At 45.1% G+C, this 14,896-nt stretch overlaps 1 protein-coding gene and 1 pseudogene across 1 annotated transcript in view; one reads left to right on the top strand and one right to left on the bottom strand.

The window, feature by feature from the left end:
* The first annotated feature begins 3,291 nt into the window (after positions 1-3,291).
* On the top strand, positions 3,292-7,852 carry LOC112807758 (triosephosphate isomerase pseudogene; annotated as a pseudogene).
* A 241-nt stretch (positions 7,853-8,093) lies between these two features.
* The window catches only part of LOC112807757 (interferon-induced protein with tetratricopeptide repeats 1B-like), a 32,549-nt gene continuing 25,746 nt past the window's right edge, over positions 8,094-14,896 (bottom strand). Inside the window, 2 exon segments of the mRNA XM_073878985.1 lie at positions 8,094-10,602; positions 10,604-10,751. Coding sequence (XP_073735086.1) covers positions 9,331-10,602; positions 10,604-10,751 — 1,420 coding nt within the window. The 3' untranslated portion in view covers positions 8,094-9,330.

Genomic DNA, 14,896 nt, shown 5'->3' with positions numbered 1-14,896 from the left:
GCACCATTGGGAAAATGTAGGACTCTTTGGCTCAGGTTGTGATCTCAGGGTGGTGAGATCGAGCCCCACGTCAGGCTCCACACTCAGTGGGGCATCTGCTTGAGATTCTCTTTCCTTCCTCTGTCCCTCCTGCTCATGCTCTCTCTCTCTCTCTCTCTAAAATAAATAAATAAATCTTAAAAAAAGAATATTAAGTGCTTATATAGATTTAGTATTCATAACAACTCTCCAGACTATAATAGCAATTAATCCAAATAAGTTTTAAGTTCATGTGCCCTAGAGTTCATCTTTTCTGTTTTTTTTTTTTTTTTAAGATTTTAGTTATTTATTTGAGAGAGAGAGAAAGCACAAACCGAGGGAGAGGCAGAGGGGGAGGGAGAAGCAGGCTCCCCACTGAGCCGGGAGCCTGACGTGGGGCTTGATCCCAGGACCCTGAGATCGTGACCTGAGTTGAAGTCAGACGTTTAACCGACTGATCCACCCAGGCACCATATGGTTAAACTTAATAAATGAAAGCTAACTGAAGTTTGTTGGTTTAATTAAAACAGGCATGTTTTCAGAGTTACCAGCATTAAATGTAATGCAGATAAGCAACTTTTTCTACCTGGGTTTACTAATCATACAAGATCATATTACCTCTGTTACAGAATTTGTCAGCAAGAAAGATAAGTTAAAGATAACAGTTAGCTGTTTAATGTCTTGTGAAATGTTCATGACTCATCTAAACATAATTATTAAGAACAAGTGAATTAAGTAGATGTAAGTAAGATAAAGTTTACAAATTAACTTTCTGGCAATATTAATGTCTTAAGAAATAGTGTCCCCAAATCTTTTTGGTAATTTAAAACCTTGGAGTTTTGCTGAATTAAATTAGTTGGTGGCTAGTCATTAAATATTTATTTAAGTCATTTCCTAATAAAATAATATATTGAGACATTGATTGCTATGCATAAGTTTATTTGCTTTTGGCTTTTAATTTTTACAGAGAGATTGTAAGATTGTGTGTGTGTATATATACTTTATATATATTTAGGCCTATTAATAAATAGGTTTTATGATAGAAGAATTGAGATTACTATGAGGAGGAGTATACTTCTAGAAGTTTGTCACTTTGGTTAAATTGATAAGTATTGTTTCATACTTTCCTGTGATCCTATTTAGCCAGGTGTCCAAACCTTCTGATATTCTTTATAAACCTCCCCAAATCAAAATCTAAATTAAGTCTTTTTGACCGGAAGAAACATTGGGGGGATTTTTTTAAGAGAGTCCCTGGAGCATTGAACAATCTATTAAATTAATTAGTCTTATCTGATATATTAAAATACATGGGAAGCATTGTCAAATAAAAAGTAATCCTGGGGCACCTGGGTGGCTCCATCAGTTAAGCATCCGATTCTTGATTTCAGCTCAGGTCTTGATCTCAGGGTCATGAGTTCAAGCCCTTCATTGGGCTCCACACTGGGTGTGGATCCTACTTTAAAGAAAAAATAGTCATACTAAACATTCTTTATGTTATATTTGCATGATGTATGTTAATGTAATGTTCCAAAAATTATATGAAATTCCTAACATTCTGACACCAGTTAAATGAGAGACTGTTCTTCTTGTAGCAGGACATTCAATGTAGCTTGCCTTCCTTTAATCCACAGCTGATAAAAAGGGATATGCTTCAATTTTACAAAAGCCTAATCAAATCCATAGAGGATAATCCTACTTTGGTAGAATAGCCTTTCCACAGTGTGCTCCTGGGAGACCAAGACATTGAACATCAGAGCCTCCAACCTGGAGATATGGTTTATTGGAAAAGACATCTCCACAAAGACTTCATCCAACCTCCTCTGGTGCCACAAAATTAGAAGGCACTGATTCATGGATTCATGGTTCTCATTCTAAAAAGGCTCCAACATCCAACTGGATGACCAAATCAGCTGAAAACCTCAAACTGACCACATCCCAGAAAAGAAGCAGACGACATCTGAATATATTTTCCCAAGAGTCAGGACCAAACCAGTACAATAACTCTTTCATAACTATCAAAATCTAATGGAAATTCCTAAGCTCACTGAGATTTTAGACTATTGTTTCTCTGTATAGGAATTCTTATGATTTTTGCTGTTTTACACTCAGCAGGACTTCTTCACTGGTGGTCACTAACTCTTAAAGGTGTCTGTATACCTAGTGTTCTTCCCTCCCTGTCTTTACATATATCCAACCTTCCCCCCATGGCCGCCCATCCCTAAGCTTGCCAACTCAATGAAACTTGTGGGACTCTCCCCCAAACTGACCCCTGGCTTGAGCTCACCTCCCTTCATTGCCTGTTAATGACTTTACGAGTACTGTCACCATGTCTGGTTTGATGTATGCACCTAAGGGATATATTTTTCTTTGTGGATATGATCACCAGTCTTGGGCTTATGAATGTCTTGATAGTTGGAAAGGCTTTGGTGGCATGTGTTTTTGTTTTTTGTGGTATTTAACATTCTCTTTAACTTTCTCAAAATGGCTACAACCACTATTCCCGAATCTCACTCAAGAAGGAAAAGAGACTTACCGAGAATAGATGATTACCCTGATGAGGAACTTTTTGAATATGAAGACAACAGCTGTGGTCATAGCCAAGGCTGTGACCTTCCTGCCAGATATTCTGGGGATCATTTTAACCAATACCTTGGAATCATAAATTCATGGCTTGGAGTAGACCTGGCAGACTTAGAAGTTATGATGAGAAACCTTACCAGAACTGTTAACAGAAGAGCTCGCTCCACTCCCTGAACCATTAAGACCCAGCAGAAGTCTTTAGGTTTCCTAGCCCAAGTGATCCTTGGTAATAGAATAGCATTAGACTGTTTATCTGTAGCTCAAGGAAGGCTCTGTATCATTGCTAACACCTCATGTTGTACATGGATAAATACCTCTTCACAGGTAGAAGCAGAATCCCTAAGTTACTCAGATGAGCTAAATCCTTAACAAGACATTCATGTTTTACATCAGAATGGTTTGATTTTAATTTCTCCTATTTTTCTGCCCCTCCCCCTGCTCCTGCTCTCTCGCTCTCACAAATAAATAAAATCTTTTAAAAAAATTTGTTAGGAGGAGACAATTAGACTTGCTTCCCTGGAAAGCTGAATCTGGGGCATGTCAGAGCTGTCACATAGGCATTTGGGTCCCCTTGTCAGCCATGTTTTTTCATGTGGCCTGAAAATAATAAAAACAGAAGAAGCTTGTTGAGAGAGAACAGCAAGTGGTTGAGATGAGAGAACAGAGAACTGAGGTAAGAGATGGAACGTTCTGATGGTGCCTTTCGTCCACAGCTTCACCATCAAGAGTCAAGGGGCAAGGACTGTGCAGTGTCTTGTGGGGTTTCCAGGTGAGTATGGAGTTGAATGAAACTGGATTACCAAAGACTGTGGGCCTGCCACCGTATTGAGGGGTGTTTCTAGTGGTGTGAAAACTCAGTGACTGGTCAGTGTGTGGACCCAGATCTGCCTCACACCCTACAGGAGAGCTTCAGCCCACTGTTGCCCGTGATGGAGGTTGGTGGCTGGATTCTGGATGGCTGTGTAAGAAAGGAAGGATTAAGGAAGGTAGCTCCATTTTCAGTCAGTCTCCTAACTATAGAAGGAATCTACTGTAACATATAAAAACCTACTCTTACTAAAGTGATCAAGATTCTCGTGGTTACTTTTGGTTTCAGCCTGACAGAGATAAACAAGCCACTTGGTTCAGGAATGAAGGAAATGAGCCAAATACCAAGAAAGCCTCTTAATCCCTGATTACTTGGACAGGAGCTAAGAGCAAGGTGTTGTGGTTTGACATAAGAGTGCCCAGCTCACCGCCCAGCTCAGGCCTCACCGGTTATATAAGCTTCCTCGGAGGCATCCTGAACTAGCCAGAAAGTTCTGCACAAATAAAAACTTCTCAGTACCTGAGATAGGTTTATCCCTGTGTTCTGACAAATGCTCAGGCAGTAAGCAAATGCCAAAATACATGAATTAGAAAAGCTCTCCTGTTTTGGAAAACACGTGTCTTTGGAATTCTTGTGGAGAAAAGCGATTGGGGGGCACCTGGGTGGCTCAGTTGGTTAAGTGACTGCCTTCGGCTCAGGTCATGATCCTGAAGTCCTGGGATCGAGTCCCGCATCGGGCTCCCTGCTCGGTGGGGAGTCTGCTTCTCCCTCTTACCCTCCCCCCCCTCATGTGCTCTCTCTCTCTCTCTCATTCTCTCTCTCTCAAATAAATAAATAAAATCTTTAAAAAAAAAAAAGAAAAGCGATTGGGTTTGTAATTTTCCAAACGCACTGGATAGCATGCAGAGACATAGACAGAATGTTTGTCATTGTTGTGAATTTGGCAGCGGTCCCAGTTCTAAGGGGCTTTGGCTCAGAGAGAACAGATTCTCAGAATCTTGTCCATGGGTGACATTAGAGAGATCAGAGAGCAAATAGCCAACAAAGGACACACACATACACGCCCGTGTGTGTGTGTGTGTGTGTGTGTGTGTGCGAGCGCGTGCGCGCACCCACGTGTTTACACTTGAGAAAGAAAACGAGAGCTGGAGAAAACTAAACTTTCAGAAAACGAAATTTCACCACTAGGCGATGAGTGGTGTCGGACCAGCTCCCTGAGTGACTGACCAGCTGGGATGAGTTGCTTCACCTCCATGAGCCTCAGACTCCTCAGCTGGTAAAAGATGATTGGATGTCAACCCTCACTGCACACTAGAAGCATCTAGGGAGGTTTTAAGAATAATGCTAATGAAGGGTCCTGGGTGGCTCAGTGGGTTAAGCGTCTGCCTTCAGCTCAGGTCGCGATCCCAGGGTCCTGGGATCAAGTTCCGCATTGGGCTCCCTGCTCAGTGGGGAGCCTGCTTCTCCCTCTGCCCCTCCCCCTGCTCATGCTCTCTCTCTCTTTCACTCTCATAAAAATAAAAGTCTTAAAAAAAAAGAATAATGTTAACTAGGCCCCATCCCAGGCCAACTGAGTACATGTCTGGGAATGGGCCCCCACTCCTGTCTCTGTGTTAAACCGAAATCCTCAGGTGATTTTGATGTACACCTGGGCAGGAAGCAGGGCCTAGATGATGCCTGTAATCTACTGTATAACTGAGATTCCCTGAGTGATCTGAGACTCCATCCCTGGACCTACTTCTTGTTCTGTGTGGCCCAGATTCAGTGTCTTCATTACTCTGTGCCTTATTTCCCCTCCTGCACCATGGACAATTAACCCCACAGTCTCCTCCCGATCCACAGGATGGCATGGAAGAAGAATGGAATTTTGAGTGTGCGGACCACTATATAAAAAGCATGTTCTTGGCTTTTGGGATTATTCCCAAGTACTTGCAATTACATCCGTGAAGAACTCAAAGACTCAGAAATCCTTTGTTGTGAATGGTCTGATGGATTTCACATCTTCGGCTCTTCACGCATTCTCTCAGTCCACCTTGACCCCCAGTTTGGCCTATTGCAACATATTCAAGTACTAACTGAATTTTATCATTGTCTTTTTGACATTTCAGGCTTATTTTGAAATATTTACGGGTTCACAGGAAGTTGTAGGAAGAGCCTTGTATGCCTTTCACTCCATTCCCCCCTAAACCCCCACCCCCTCAATGGCTAATTCCTATATAACTGTAGTACTGGCTCAAAACCAGGAAAGTGACATTGGCACTGTGTGTACATTTTAAAGATAAAACAGATCATGAGTTCACCTTACAAATTCAAGTTTATAAGATTTTTACTTAACCTAATTGTGTATCTTTTCTCCTGAACTGAATGTCTAAGTGAGGCTGATATTCATACGATCTATTCCACAATGTGCTACAACAGCCTCAGAGTAAGAAAATCAACAAAACAACCTTCAAAACGATTGCTGAGTAGAGTTTAAGATTTTTTTTTTTTGCTTTTCTTTTTGTCCATAAGATATATCCTTCTAAAAATATAGAGATAAATTACAGTGTACTGAAAAATCACGGGGGGGTGGTGATACTGGCTTCTGTGTGTTGGTTCCAGTGCCATGGTGCCCTCAGGAAGTTCTTCTTGGTGGGGAGCACTGTAAGAAGAGTCTGGGGGGACGCATCACCTCTCTGAACACTGCCAAGCTGCGGCAGACACCTAGGTAGTTTGTGTGCCCCCCACCGCCACATGGACTTGGCCGGCAGAATCCCAAGATCTGGCTGGGAGAACTGCTGCCCAGTGATGAACGGGGCCTTCCCTGGATGATCAGCCCTGGCCCTCCTGAGGGCACTCAGAAAAAAGGCCTGTCTCTGGGGAGTCAGATGAGCAGATAGGGCAGAAAGGGGCCCACACCCTTGCAAAGGGACTGTAAGTAATCGCCTGCACTGGGGAGAAGCTGAGTGAGAGGGAAGCTGGCATCACTGAGTAGGCACTTTTGAGCAAACCAAGGCCACCATAGATAATGCAGAGGACTGGAACAAGGTTGTCCTGGCCTATGAGCTCATGTGGGCCATTGGTACTGGCCAGACTGCAACAGGAAGTACACGAAACGCTCCAGGGATGGCTTAAGTCTCACGTGGCTGATGCAGGGGCTCAGAGCATCCTGTTTATGTTGAAGGTTCTGGGACTGGAGCAACCTGCAAGGAGCTGGCAAGCCAGTCTGCTGTGGGTGGCTTCCTCGTGGGTGTTGCTTCCCTCAAGCCCAAACTGGGGGACATCATCAATGCCAAATTGCACCCCTTCCATTTACCCTACTCTTCCTGCTCAGCCAGGGACAAGGTAACTCAGAGGCCCAATCACTGCGTACCCAACTGCCCCCCAAAGCTGCACATGCTTCTGGATGGTGTCACCTGCTCCCTCTTGTGGCCTAATCCAAACTGTACCCCTTCTTTACCTTTACCCCTTACCCTGTAATAGTTGGGAGAGGCCTTTCCTTTTCCGCTTACCATCATGGTTGGCACCACACAGGTGACCAAGGTGGCTTCTCCTTGGCTTGAGAGGGGAAAGGGGTGGAGTTTGTTCGTGGGTCCCCTTGGTCCTCAATGAGAGCATTAGAGAGAAGCCATCCTCTTCTCCTGACTCGTGCCACAAGGTCGAGGGCTGAGAGCCAGGGGTGTGACTCTGTCCCGCGGTGCCAAAGACTGTGTTATATGTTATGTGTTTGCAAAGTTTCACGTGTGGGGAAAAGAAACACCCGGCACGTCAAACGAATCACTTGGAATATTTTCTCTCCATGCGCTTTTATCCTCTAGCCCATATATATTTTGTTTCCCTTGCCTAATTTTGGTTTCCCTTTTAGATATGGCTTTTTTTGACCTTTCTATCCTAACCGTTTTGTTTTGAGCATCATCAGACAGAGAAAAGTTGACAGAATTTTACAACGAACACTAGTATACTCACCACCTAGATTCTACAGTGACATTTTACTGTATTTGCTTGATTCCATATCTACTCATCCATCAGGCCTTGATCCATTAATTTATCTTCGTTTTTGTTGTGGTGTAAGAAAGCAATCGGTTCCATTAGCTGATAAAACACGTCAGCATGGGACACCTGGGTGGCTCAGATAGTTAAGCGTCTGCCTTTGGCTCAGGTCATGGTCCCAGGGTCCTGGGATTGAGCCCCGCATCGGGCTCCCTGCTCAGTGGGGAGCCTGCTTCTCCCTCTGCCTGCCACTCCCCCTGCTTGTGCTCTCTCTCTAATAAATAAAATATTTTAAAAAAATGTCAGCGTGCATATTGTGATGACTTTAGTCCCATCTTGTTTACAAGAAAAAAGACAGTATTCCTGCTCTAGTAGTTTTTTGCAGGTTAAATATAATAAATCAGTTCTTTAGTAGCAACAAAGTTGAAAAGGGTGCTAATTACGTTGTTTTTTGTTCCCCAGATGTCTTCTGAATGACCAGCCTCCACACCAGTCAGTTCTAGCTCTCAGGGAAAAACCAACCTTACAATTCCATGGCCTGTAGAACTAAATCCCTACCCAATATTTTAAAAGTTTCTTGGTGGTGTTTGTATTCCCAAGGTTTCAACCCCTCTGACCTTCTATTGCCCTAGACGTTGCTTCTGTGTTTTTCGACTTCCACCCAAACATAGAACATACATCTTTTAAAAAATTTCACCCATAAAATTCACTCAAAGACTTTGTTAGCTTATCAAGTGGTTAATTTTACTGAATGTTTTGGGAGAAAATATTTTAGTTAGAAACTGGAGAAGGTTGTATCATGCACCACACAGCAAGCACTTAAAAACTGCATTATTGTATTTGTCATGTTTAGCTGGCAACTATTAAATAGGCTTTTCCCTTATTTGTCTTTCCCCAATACACTTTAATTTTTCTTAGATGTGAGTACATGTCCAGCCACATGTCTGGAACACATAGATCCTTTGTGATTGCCAGTGGCTGGACAAACGTATACGGAAGAGTTTGAGTTTCTTATGAGGTTAGAGATTTGACTCACTGAGCAGCAGGTCTTGGCTGCAGGAGGGCCCTGGGAAATGAGCCCTGGGGCTGGAACATGGTAGTGACCCCCTGAAGTCCCTTCTCCTTTTTTTCTTTCTCATCTTTGCTCATTTGCTTTGCCTTCAAATCTGATAGGTCAGTGCCCCTGGCCACATGAAAAAGATATCCTTTCTGTTTTTGTTTTCTGTTTCCTATGCTTTTTAACTTCTGAGTGGGTAGTTGGTGTCAGATATTTTCCAAATACAGAATGCATATGTGCACAAATATGCAGGAATGCGCCTGTGTGAGCTCAAGAATCAGCGTGTGTGGAGAGAGATGTGTGAGGCATGTGTATATGAGCAGCCTGTGCCCCTGGTTCAGGGTCACCGTCTCCAGGAATTCATGCCTTGAGTGTGTGAACCAAGCAGCAGGAGTGTCTTTGGACCAATGTGTGGGCCTCCTGTGGTTATGTGCCTGCAGATACACGGGTGCGTGCACACAGCTACACTGGCATGTGACTGGTGTGTGGGCCCAGGAGGGGCTGAAATCTTCCCTGTTTAAGACTCCTCTGTCCAGGAGACCAGATGGACTGAGGATGGAAGCTGTTCATTCCAGATGCAAAGCCAGAAAGAAAAGGACTCTTGTTGGTCTAGCAGGTAACAGGTGCCCCAAACAGCATTCATTGGCCTTGGCCAATGAGCACAGGGATGTGTTATAGAAGAATGGATGCTCCTTTCATGGGTGCATGGACAGAAGGGGAAAGAAGGGGGGAGGGGATCAGCGAGGAAAGAAAGAGGGGGGTCAGCAGGCAGCTGAGTGTGTGTTCTATCAACTGTTTTGTATTTCAGCATGTTCTATGTTTCTGAAAGCGGTGATCAGCAAAGATGTTTGTTATATTTAGCTATGAACACATTAAACAGGTAATGGTGACCTCTAGTTCAAATCACGGTGTTGAAGTCAGCAGCCAGCCTGAGAGCTTTCTCATAACACTCCAAGGCTTCACTCACTTCCCCTTTCAATTTGTGGATGAACCCAAGGATGCTCAAACTTTCCACCATATGTACATTTTGTTGAACCCATCTTTTAGCCAGCTTCTCTAAGGCAGTGAGAATCTTTTCCCTGTTGTGGGAGGCTCTCTTGATTTTGAGACCTTCTAAATAATGGGTGATTGCTTTATCTACAGATATCTTGTAAACTTCTTGGAAATGGCCGTAGCAGTAATGAATCTTTTGCTGTAGATGATCATTGATGTTCTTCATGCACAGCACTTTCTGAAAAGTGTCCTCAGCCTTTGTGTGTTGGCCTAATTCTGCATACATGTCAGCCAGTACAACATAAACCAACTCAAATGTGGGCCTTATCATCAAAGCCTTTTGAAATTCATCTATAGCCAAGTGAACCAATCTGTGGACATTTTCTCTAATGTGTCCTCTGGGCTGCCAGTTGGCAGCTCTCTTTATTTCGATCATTTGTGCCCTGTAGCAAAGCCCTATCTGGTGGTGCAGGAAGGCAGAGGAGGGGGTGGCCTGCAGGGCCATTTTTAAGAGCTGAAGAGCTTTGTCCAGAGAGCCTTTTCTTCGGTAAAACTTGGCCGCGTATCGGAAGACGTAGGTCTGCGAGGACGTGTTGGTCAGTGCTTCTTCAATGTGCTTTTCTCCTTCAGCTTCTTGGCCTATGTCCTGAAGCTTCAGGGCAAGGAGAGCCTTAATATATGCATCTTCTGGATTTAGCCTGATGGCCTCTTTCAGGGTCTGCAGACAGAATGCCTCACTAACCTGTGTTGCTTTGTTAAAGACGTCCAGGCGGTAGGTGGTGATCGCATACCCAGTGCTAAATTCAGGGTTTTCTGGGTCCACTGCCAGAGCCTTCTCAAAGCAGGCCTTGGCCCGTTCATAATTCTTTCCTCCACATTTCAGCAAGGCCCATCCCTCCTCACAGTCCATCTGGGGACACTCCATCCTGTAGCGGGAGGGAGCCCCGAACTCCTTGCAGGTGTTCTCTACCTTGTCCAGGTAAGCCTGGGCTTCTTCGGGTCTTCCCATGTGGTAATACAGCCAGGCATAGTTGCCCCATGTGACCAGAAGTCTCACATCTGATTGGGCACCACGTTCCTGCTGGATTAAGCCTTCAGCCTCCTGCAGGCTCCCCAGGGCTTCCTGGTTCTGGCCCACCAGGTGCTTCACATAGGCCAGCAGGTTGTGGGTCCCCACCATTGTATTTGGTGTCTAGGAAATCAGTCTCATCCAAGATCCTGTTTTCCAAATCAGACAGTTCGGTGTCTTCAACTAGCAACTTCCACGTAAAGTGACATCTCAGTTGAACCAGGCTCTCTTCGAGGGGATTCCCATTTGATTTGTCACTGAAAAAATAGACAACAATTATTTGTAATTTTAGGAGCGTTCAGTCTAATGGAAATGAAGCCAGCACTTTGAATAGTCACATTCTACCCCACAGTGCTCTTGCCTTCCCAATGTGTGTTGCCTCTCTGGCTTCTGTGGTCGTTGACATAAAAACCCTGAGGAAATGCTCATCACTTCATGGCACCACCAGGTAGGTTATGTGTTCTCTAGAAGGCAACTCGAGAGATATTAATTCTGCTAATGTCAAAATCGTTTTAGCCCTACCCTCAACACTACAAAACCCTTCTCTCCCTCTGTGCCCTCTCAACACTGCGGTACATCCCTAATGCTGTCAGAAGAAAACTGGAGACAGCTTCCCCTTGTGTTTGGCCTTTTTTGGACCCCGCTGGATGGCATTCATATTTTTGTCTGTGTTCACACATGGTTATGGAGTGGCCTTGTTTTTGTCATAATCTGTCATGGTGTCAGGGTGGCCTTGTCTGGTGCTGAGGCAATGTGAAGGTGCTATGGGAGGACACAGGTTCTTGCTGTGGGTTGCTGTCTAGCAACACCAGGGTCTAGCCTAGAGTGTTGGGCTGGCTCCCAGATGTCTGGGGCTCTTTCTTCTTTCTCTTCAGGCAACTTCTACATTATTGCTTCAGCACACAGAGTGGTGTCCTGAGACTTCTTATGTTGAAGGTTATATAGACAAGAAGGATTAACCAGAAAAGGAATATCAAACAGGAAATGTATCTATTTTATGCATTCCAATATAAAGAATTTTTTAGGAAAAGTGTGTGCTTGAGAAGGAATGTAGTACAAGATCTCTCTCTGGATGAGTTAAAGACATCTTTCTATCTCTCATCCAAGGAGGGACTTCGGCAATTTGCAGTAGACCACATCTGCCCGTTCCATTGTTCCCAGAACAATGTACTGGCCTTCTTAACATCTTATAAGCACAGGAGATGGCTTAGATTTGTGTGTTCTTCCCCAACGCAACACATCTCAAGACTGCCCACAGAGAGAGAATCCCAATCCCACTCCCGAAGTATACTCTAATGATAGAAGTAGCAGTAAAACTCTGTAAGCAAAATGGGAGCATGGAAATGGAGAGTGGAGTACCCAGGGGGGCAGAAGGAGGGGAACCAGGACCAAGATGGCCCACTGTGGGAGCAGAAGTTCACTTAAAGGGATGAGTGGCTTTCAGCCAAACATTGTTTTACGTGGAGGGAGAAATCCAGGGGCATTTGAAAACATGTCCAAGACCTGTCACTTGACAGAATCACCTGATGGCGGGGAATTCTCCAGACATATACCGTCTCCCCTACTTTAGGGCTATGTGCTCCGAATGCGAGAGGTTGAAGCTCCATCATGGAATAATTTTTATTCTAGATATGGGGCCAACGGGACATTTTTTTTCCGTCTGAGATCCCCTTCACTCCTCCCCGGCTTGGGCACAATGAGAAATAGTAAGACATTTTGCCTTCATTTGCTTTTGTGCACACAGACCAATGGTGCTCGGTGGCGAAGGCTATCTGGAATCACAGTGTCTGGGTTCAGTGCTGGACTTGACCACTGTTGGCCATGTGATCACGGGCTACTTGGTCCACCCTCCTAAGCTCTAATTCCATACCTATAAAATCAGGAGAGTACTAGATCTTTCCTCACGGGTTGTGGTGAGATGAAATTCAATACACATGGCAAGTGTGTCTCACTGAAGAGCATTCAGCAATTAGGGGTGTTGCTTTCATGATGTGTCCCAAGTCGCTCCATCTGGGCAGTGGGCAGTCTACACTGGCCTCCAGCTAGAGCCCTTTCCCATCTGGAGCATATGGAGCCATAACTCCACAGCATTTGGAGAATGCTGCCATATTTCTGACTGTGCAGTTACTGAGACAGGGTGCTGTGCTGTGAGCTTCAGGCCAGAGCAGTCTGGGTCTTCCAACCTTAGGACCCAAGTCAGGGAGCCCCGGGCACGCCCACACACAGAGCCTGGCGAAGCCTCAGGGGCAGTAGGCATCCAGCCTTTCCCTGGGAAGGGCTGACCTGTGTGGGGGAGAAGAGATTTTTGGAAGGGGGATCACTCCGCTTCAGCTCTTTCCTTCTACTTGTGTATCAGAAGGGAGGTTTCTAGCAGGCCAGTTGAGTTTTACTTTCTGTAAGTTGCCAGCCCCAAACCAAATCTGAAAGAAAGGTGTGGAAATGTAAGCTGGTACTGACATGAAGTTTAGAAGGGCTGTTTGTACTGACAGCTGGGTGGCTCTGGAATTTTTGTGCTTAAAATTATTATGCATAAACATTTTTTACTGAAGTATAGCTGACATGCAATATTGTATTAGTTTCAGCTGTAAAACATAGTCATTTGACGTTTATATATATTTTGAAATAATCACCCATGATTAGTCTAGTGTCCACTTGTCACCATACAGAGCTATTAAAATATTATTGACTCTATTTCCTATGCTGTACTTCACATCCCTTGACTTATCTGTTGTATAACTGGAAGTCTGTGCCACTTAGTCCCCTTCACCTATTGACATCTAGTGACAACATGTCAGAAAGACAGAGGAAGTGTTCATGTGTCCCGTGATTGCTATGATTCCGGCAGTAGTCCTGGTTCTGTGGGGCTCTGGCTCAGGATCAGTTTTGCAGAATCTTGCCCACTGTCTCCTTGGGAAAAACAGACCCACGAGCTACAAGGGACAGAGCAGCATCAGGGAGAGAAGAAACAGCCAATAAAGTGTGTGAGTGTGTTTACGTGTGTGCACGTGCACACGTGCGCCGATGTATATTCACAAATTAAAAAGAGCAATAGAGAGCAAGATGGAGGAGGAGTAGGAGACCTGGATTTCGTCTGGTCTCAGGAATTCAGCTGAATAGGGATCAAACCATTCTGAACACCTACGAACTCAACAGGAGATCGAACAGGAGAGTAGCAACAACTCTCTGAACAGAAAAGCGACCACTTACTGGAAGGTAGGACGTGCGGAGAAGTGAATCCGAGGCGATATTCGGGAGGATAGACGGCGGGGGAGGGGCCTCCGTCGGCCGCTTCTGGCAAGTGCTAGAGCCGCGGAGCACAAAATCGGACCTTTTAGAAGTTGGCTCTGTGGAGGGACGTCGCTGCAGTGGCTAAGCGGGGGGTGGAATCCTCCCGGGACAGTGTGGTCTCAGGACCCTTGGGGTCACAGAGAGACCGGGGGTGCCTGAGTGCTCCAGAGCTCCCAGGTATCAGAGCGGGGAAGCCGGCTGCAGAGACGGAGCAGAGTCGCGGGCTCTCAGCTCGGGGTGGCCATAAACTGTGATCTGTGGCCCAGTCGGGGCACGGCTCCCCCAGCAGGGACCCAACAAGCAGCAGATCCAGGGAGACTCCCCTTCCTTCCCGGGGAGGAGCGGTGCGGGAACGCACTGCAGGAATCTCCTGGGTTTGGAGACTCCACACGGGGTCAGGTGCCAGAGATGGCAACGCTCGATCACAGGCCGGGTGAGCACGGAGTGCGGCTGGAGACCGGGGACACGGAAGTGACTGCTTTTCTCTGGGGGCACACTGAGGAGCGGGGCCCCGAGTTCTCAGCTCCTCCGGGCGGAGATTGGGAGGCCGCCATTTCCGCCCTGGTCCTCCAAAGCTGTACCGAGAGCTTGCAGGGAACAAAAGCTCCTGAGAGCAAACCGGAGCAGCTTCCTTAGCCCAGACCGACAAGGGCGGGGCAATTCCGCCTCCGGCAAAGACATTTGGAAACCACAGCAACAGGTCCCTCCCCCAGAAGATCAGCACAAACAGCCAGCAAGCCAAGACCAAGTTGATCGATCAAGGAGAATGGGAGAACTCCAGCGCTAGGGGAATACTGCACATAGATTCATGGCTTTTTTTTTTTTTTTTTTTTTTTTTACCATGATTCATTATTTCATCAAAGTTAATTTTTGTTGACTGTTTTTTTTTATTTTTCTTTTTCCCTTTTTCAACCAACATCTTATCAATCCCTTTTTTTAAAAAAAAATTTTTTTTATTTTTCATTTTTAGAGTCATATTTTATCCCTTCATAGTAGTTACCCTTATTTTTGGCATATATATATAAGTTGTTCTCTCTTTAAAATTTTGAGGTACAGTTTCTTCTAACAGATCAAAATATACCCTAAATCACTAGTGTATGGCTTTGTTCTAGTC

Source organism: Callorhinus ursinus, unplaced genomic scaffold (genome assembly GCF_003265705.2).
Source record: "Callorhinus ursinus isolate GAN/ISIS: 27379988/994484 unplaced genomic scaffold, GSC_fseal_2.0 scaffold32, whole genome shotgun sequence".
Taxonomy (NCBI): domain Eukaryota; kingdom Metazoa; phylum Chordata; class Mammalia; order Carnivora; family Otariidae; genus Callorhinus; species Callorhinus ursinus.
This window is presented reverse-complemented; position numbering and strand designations above follow the sequence as displayed.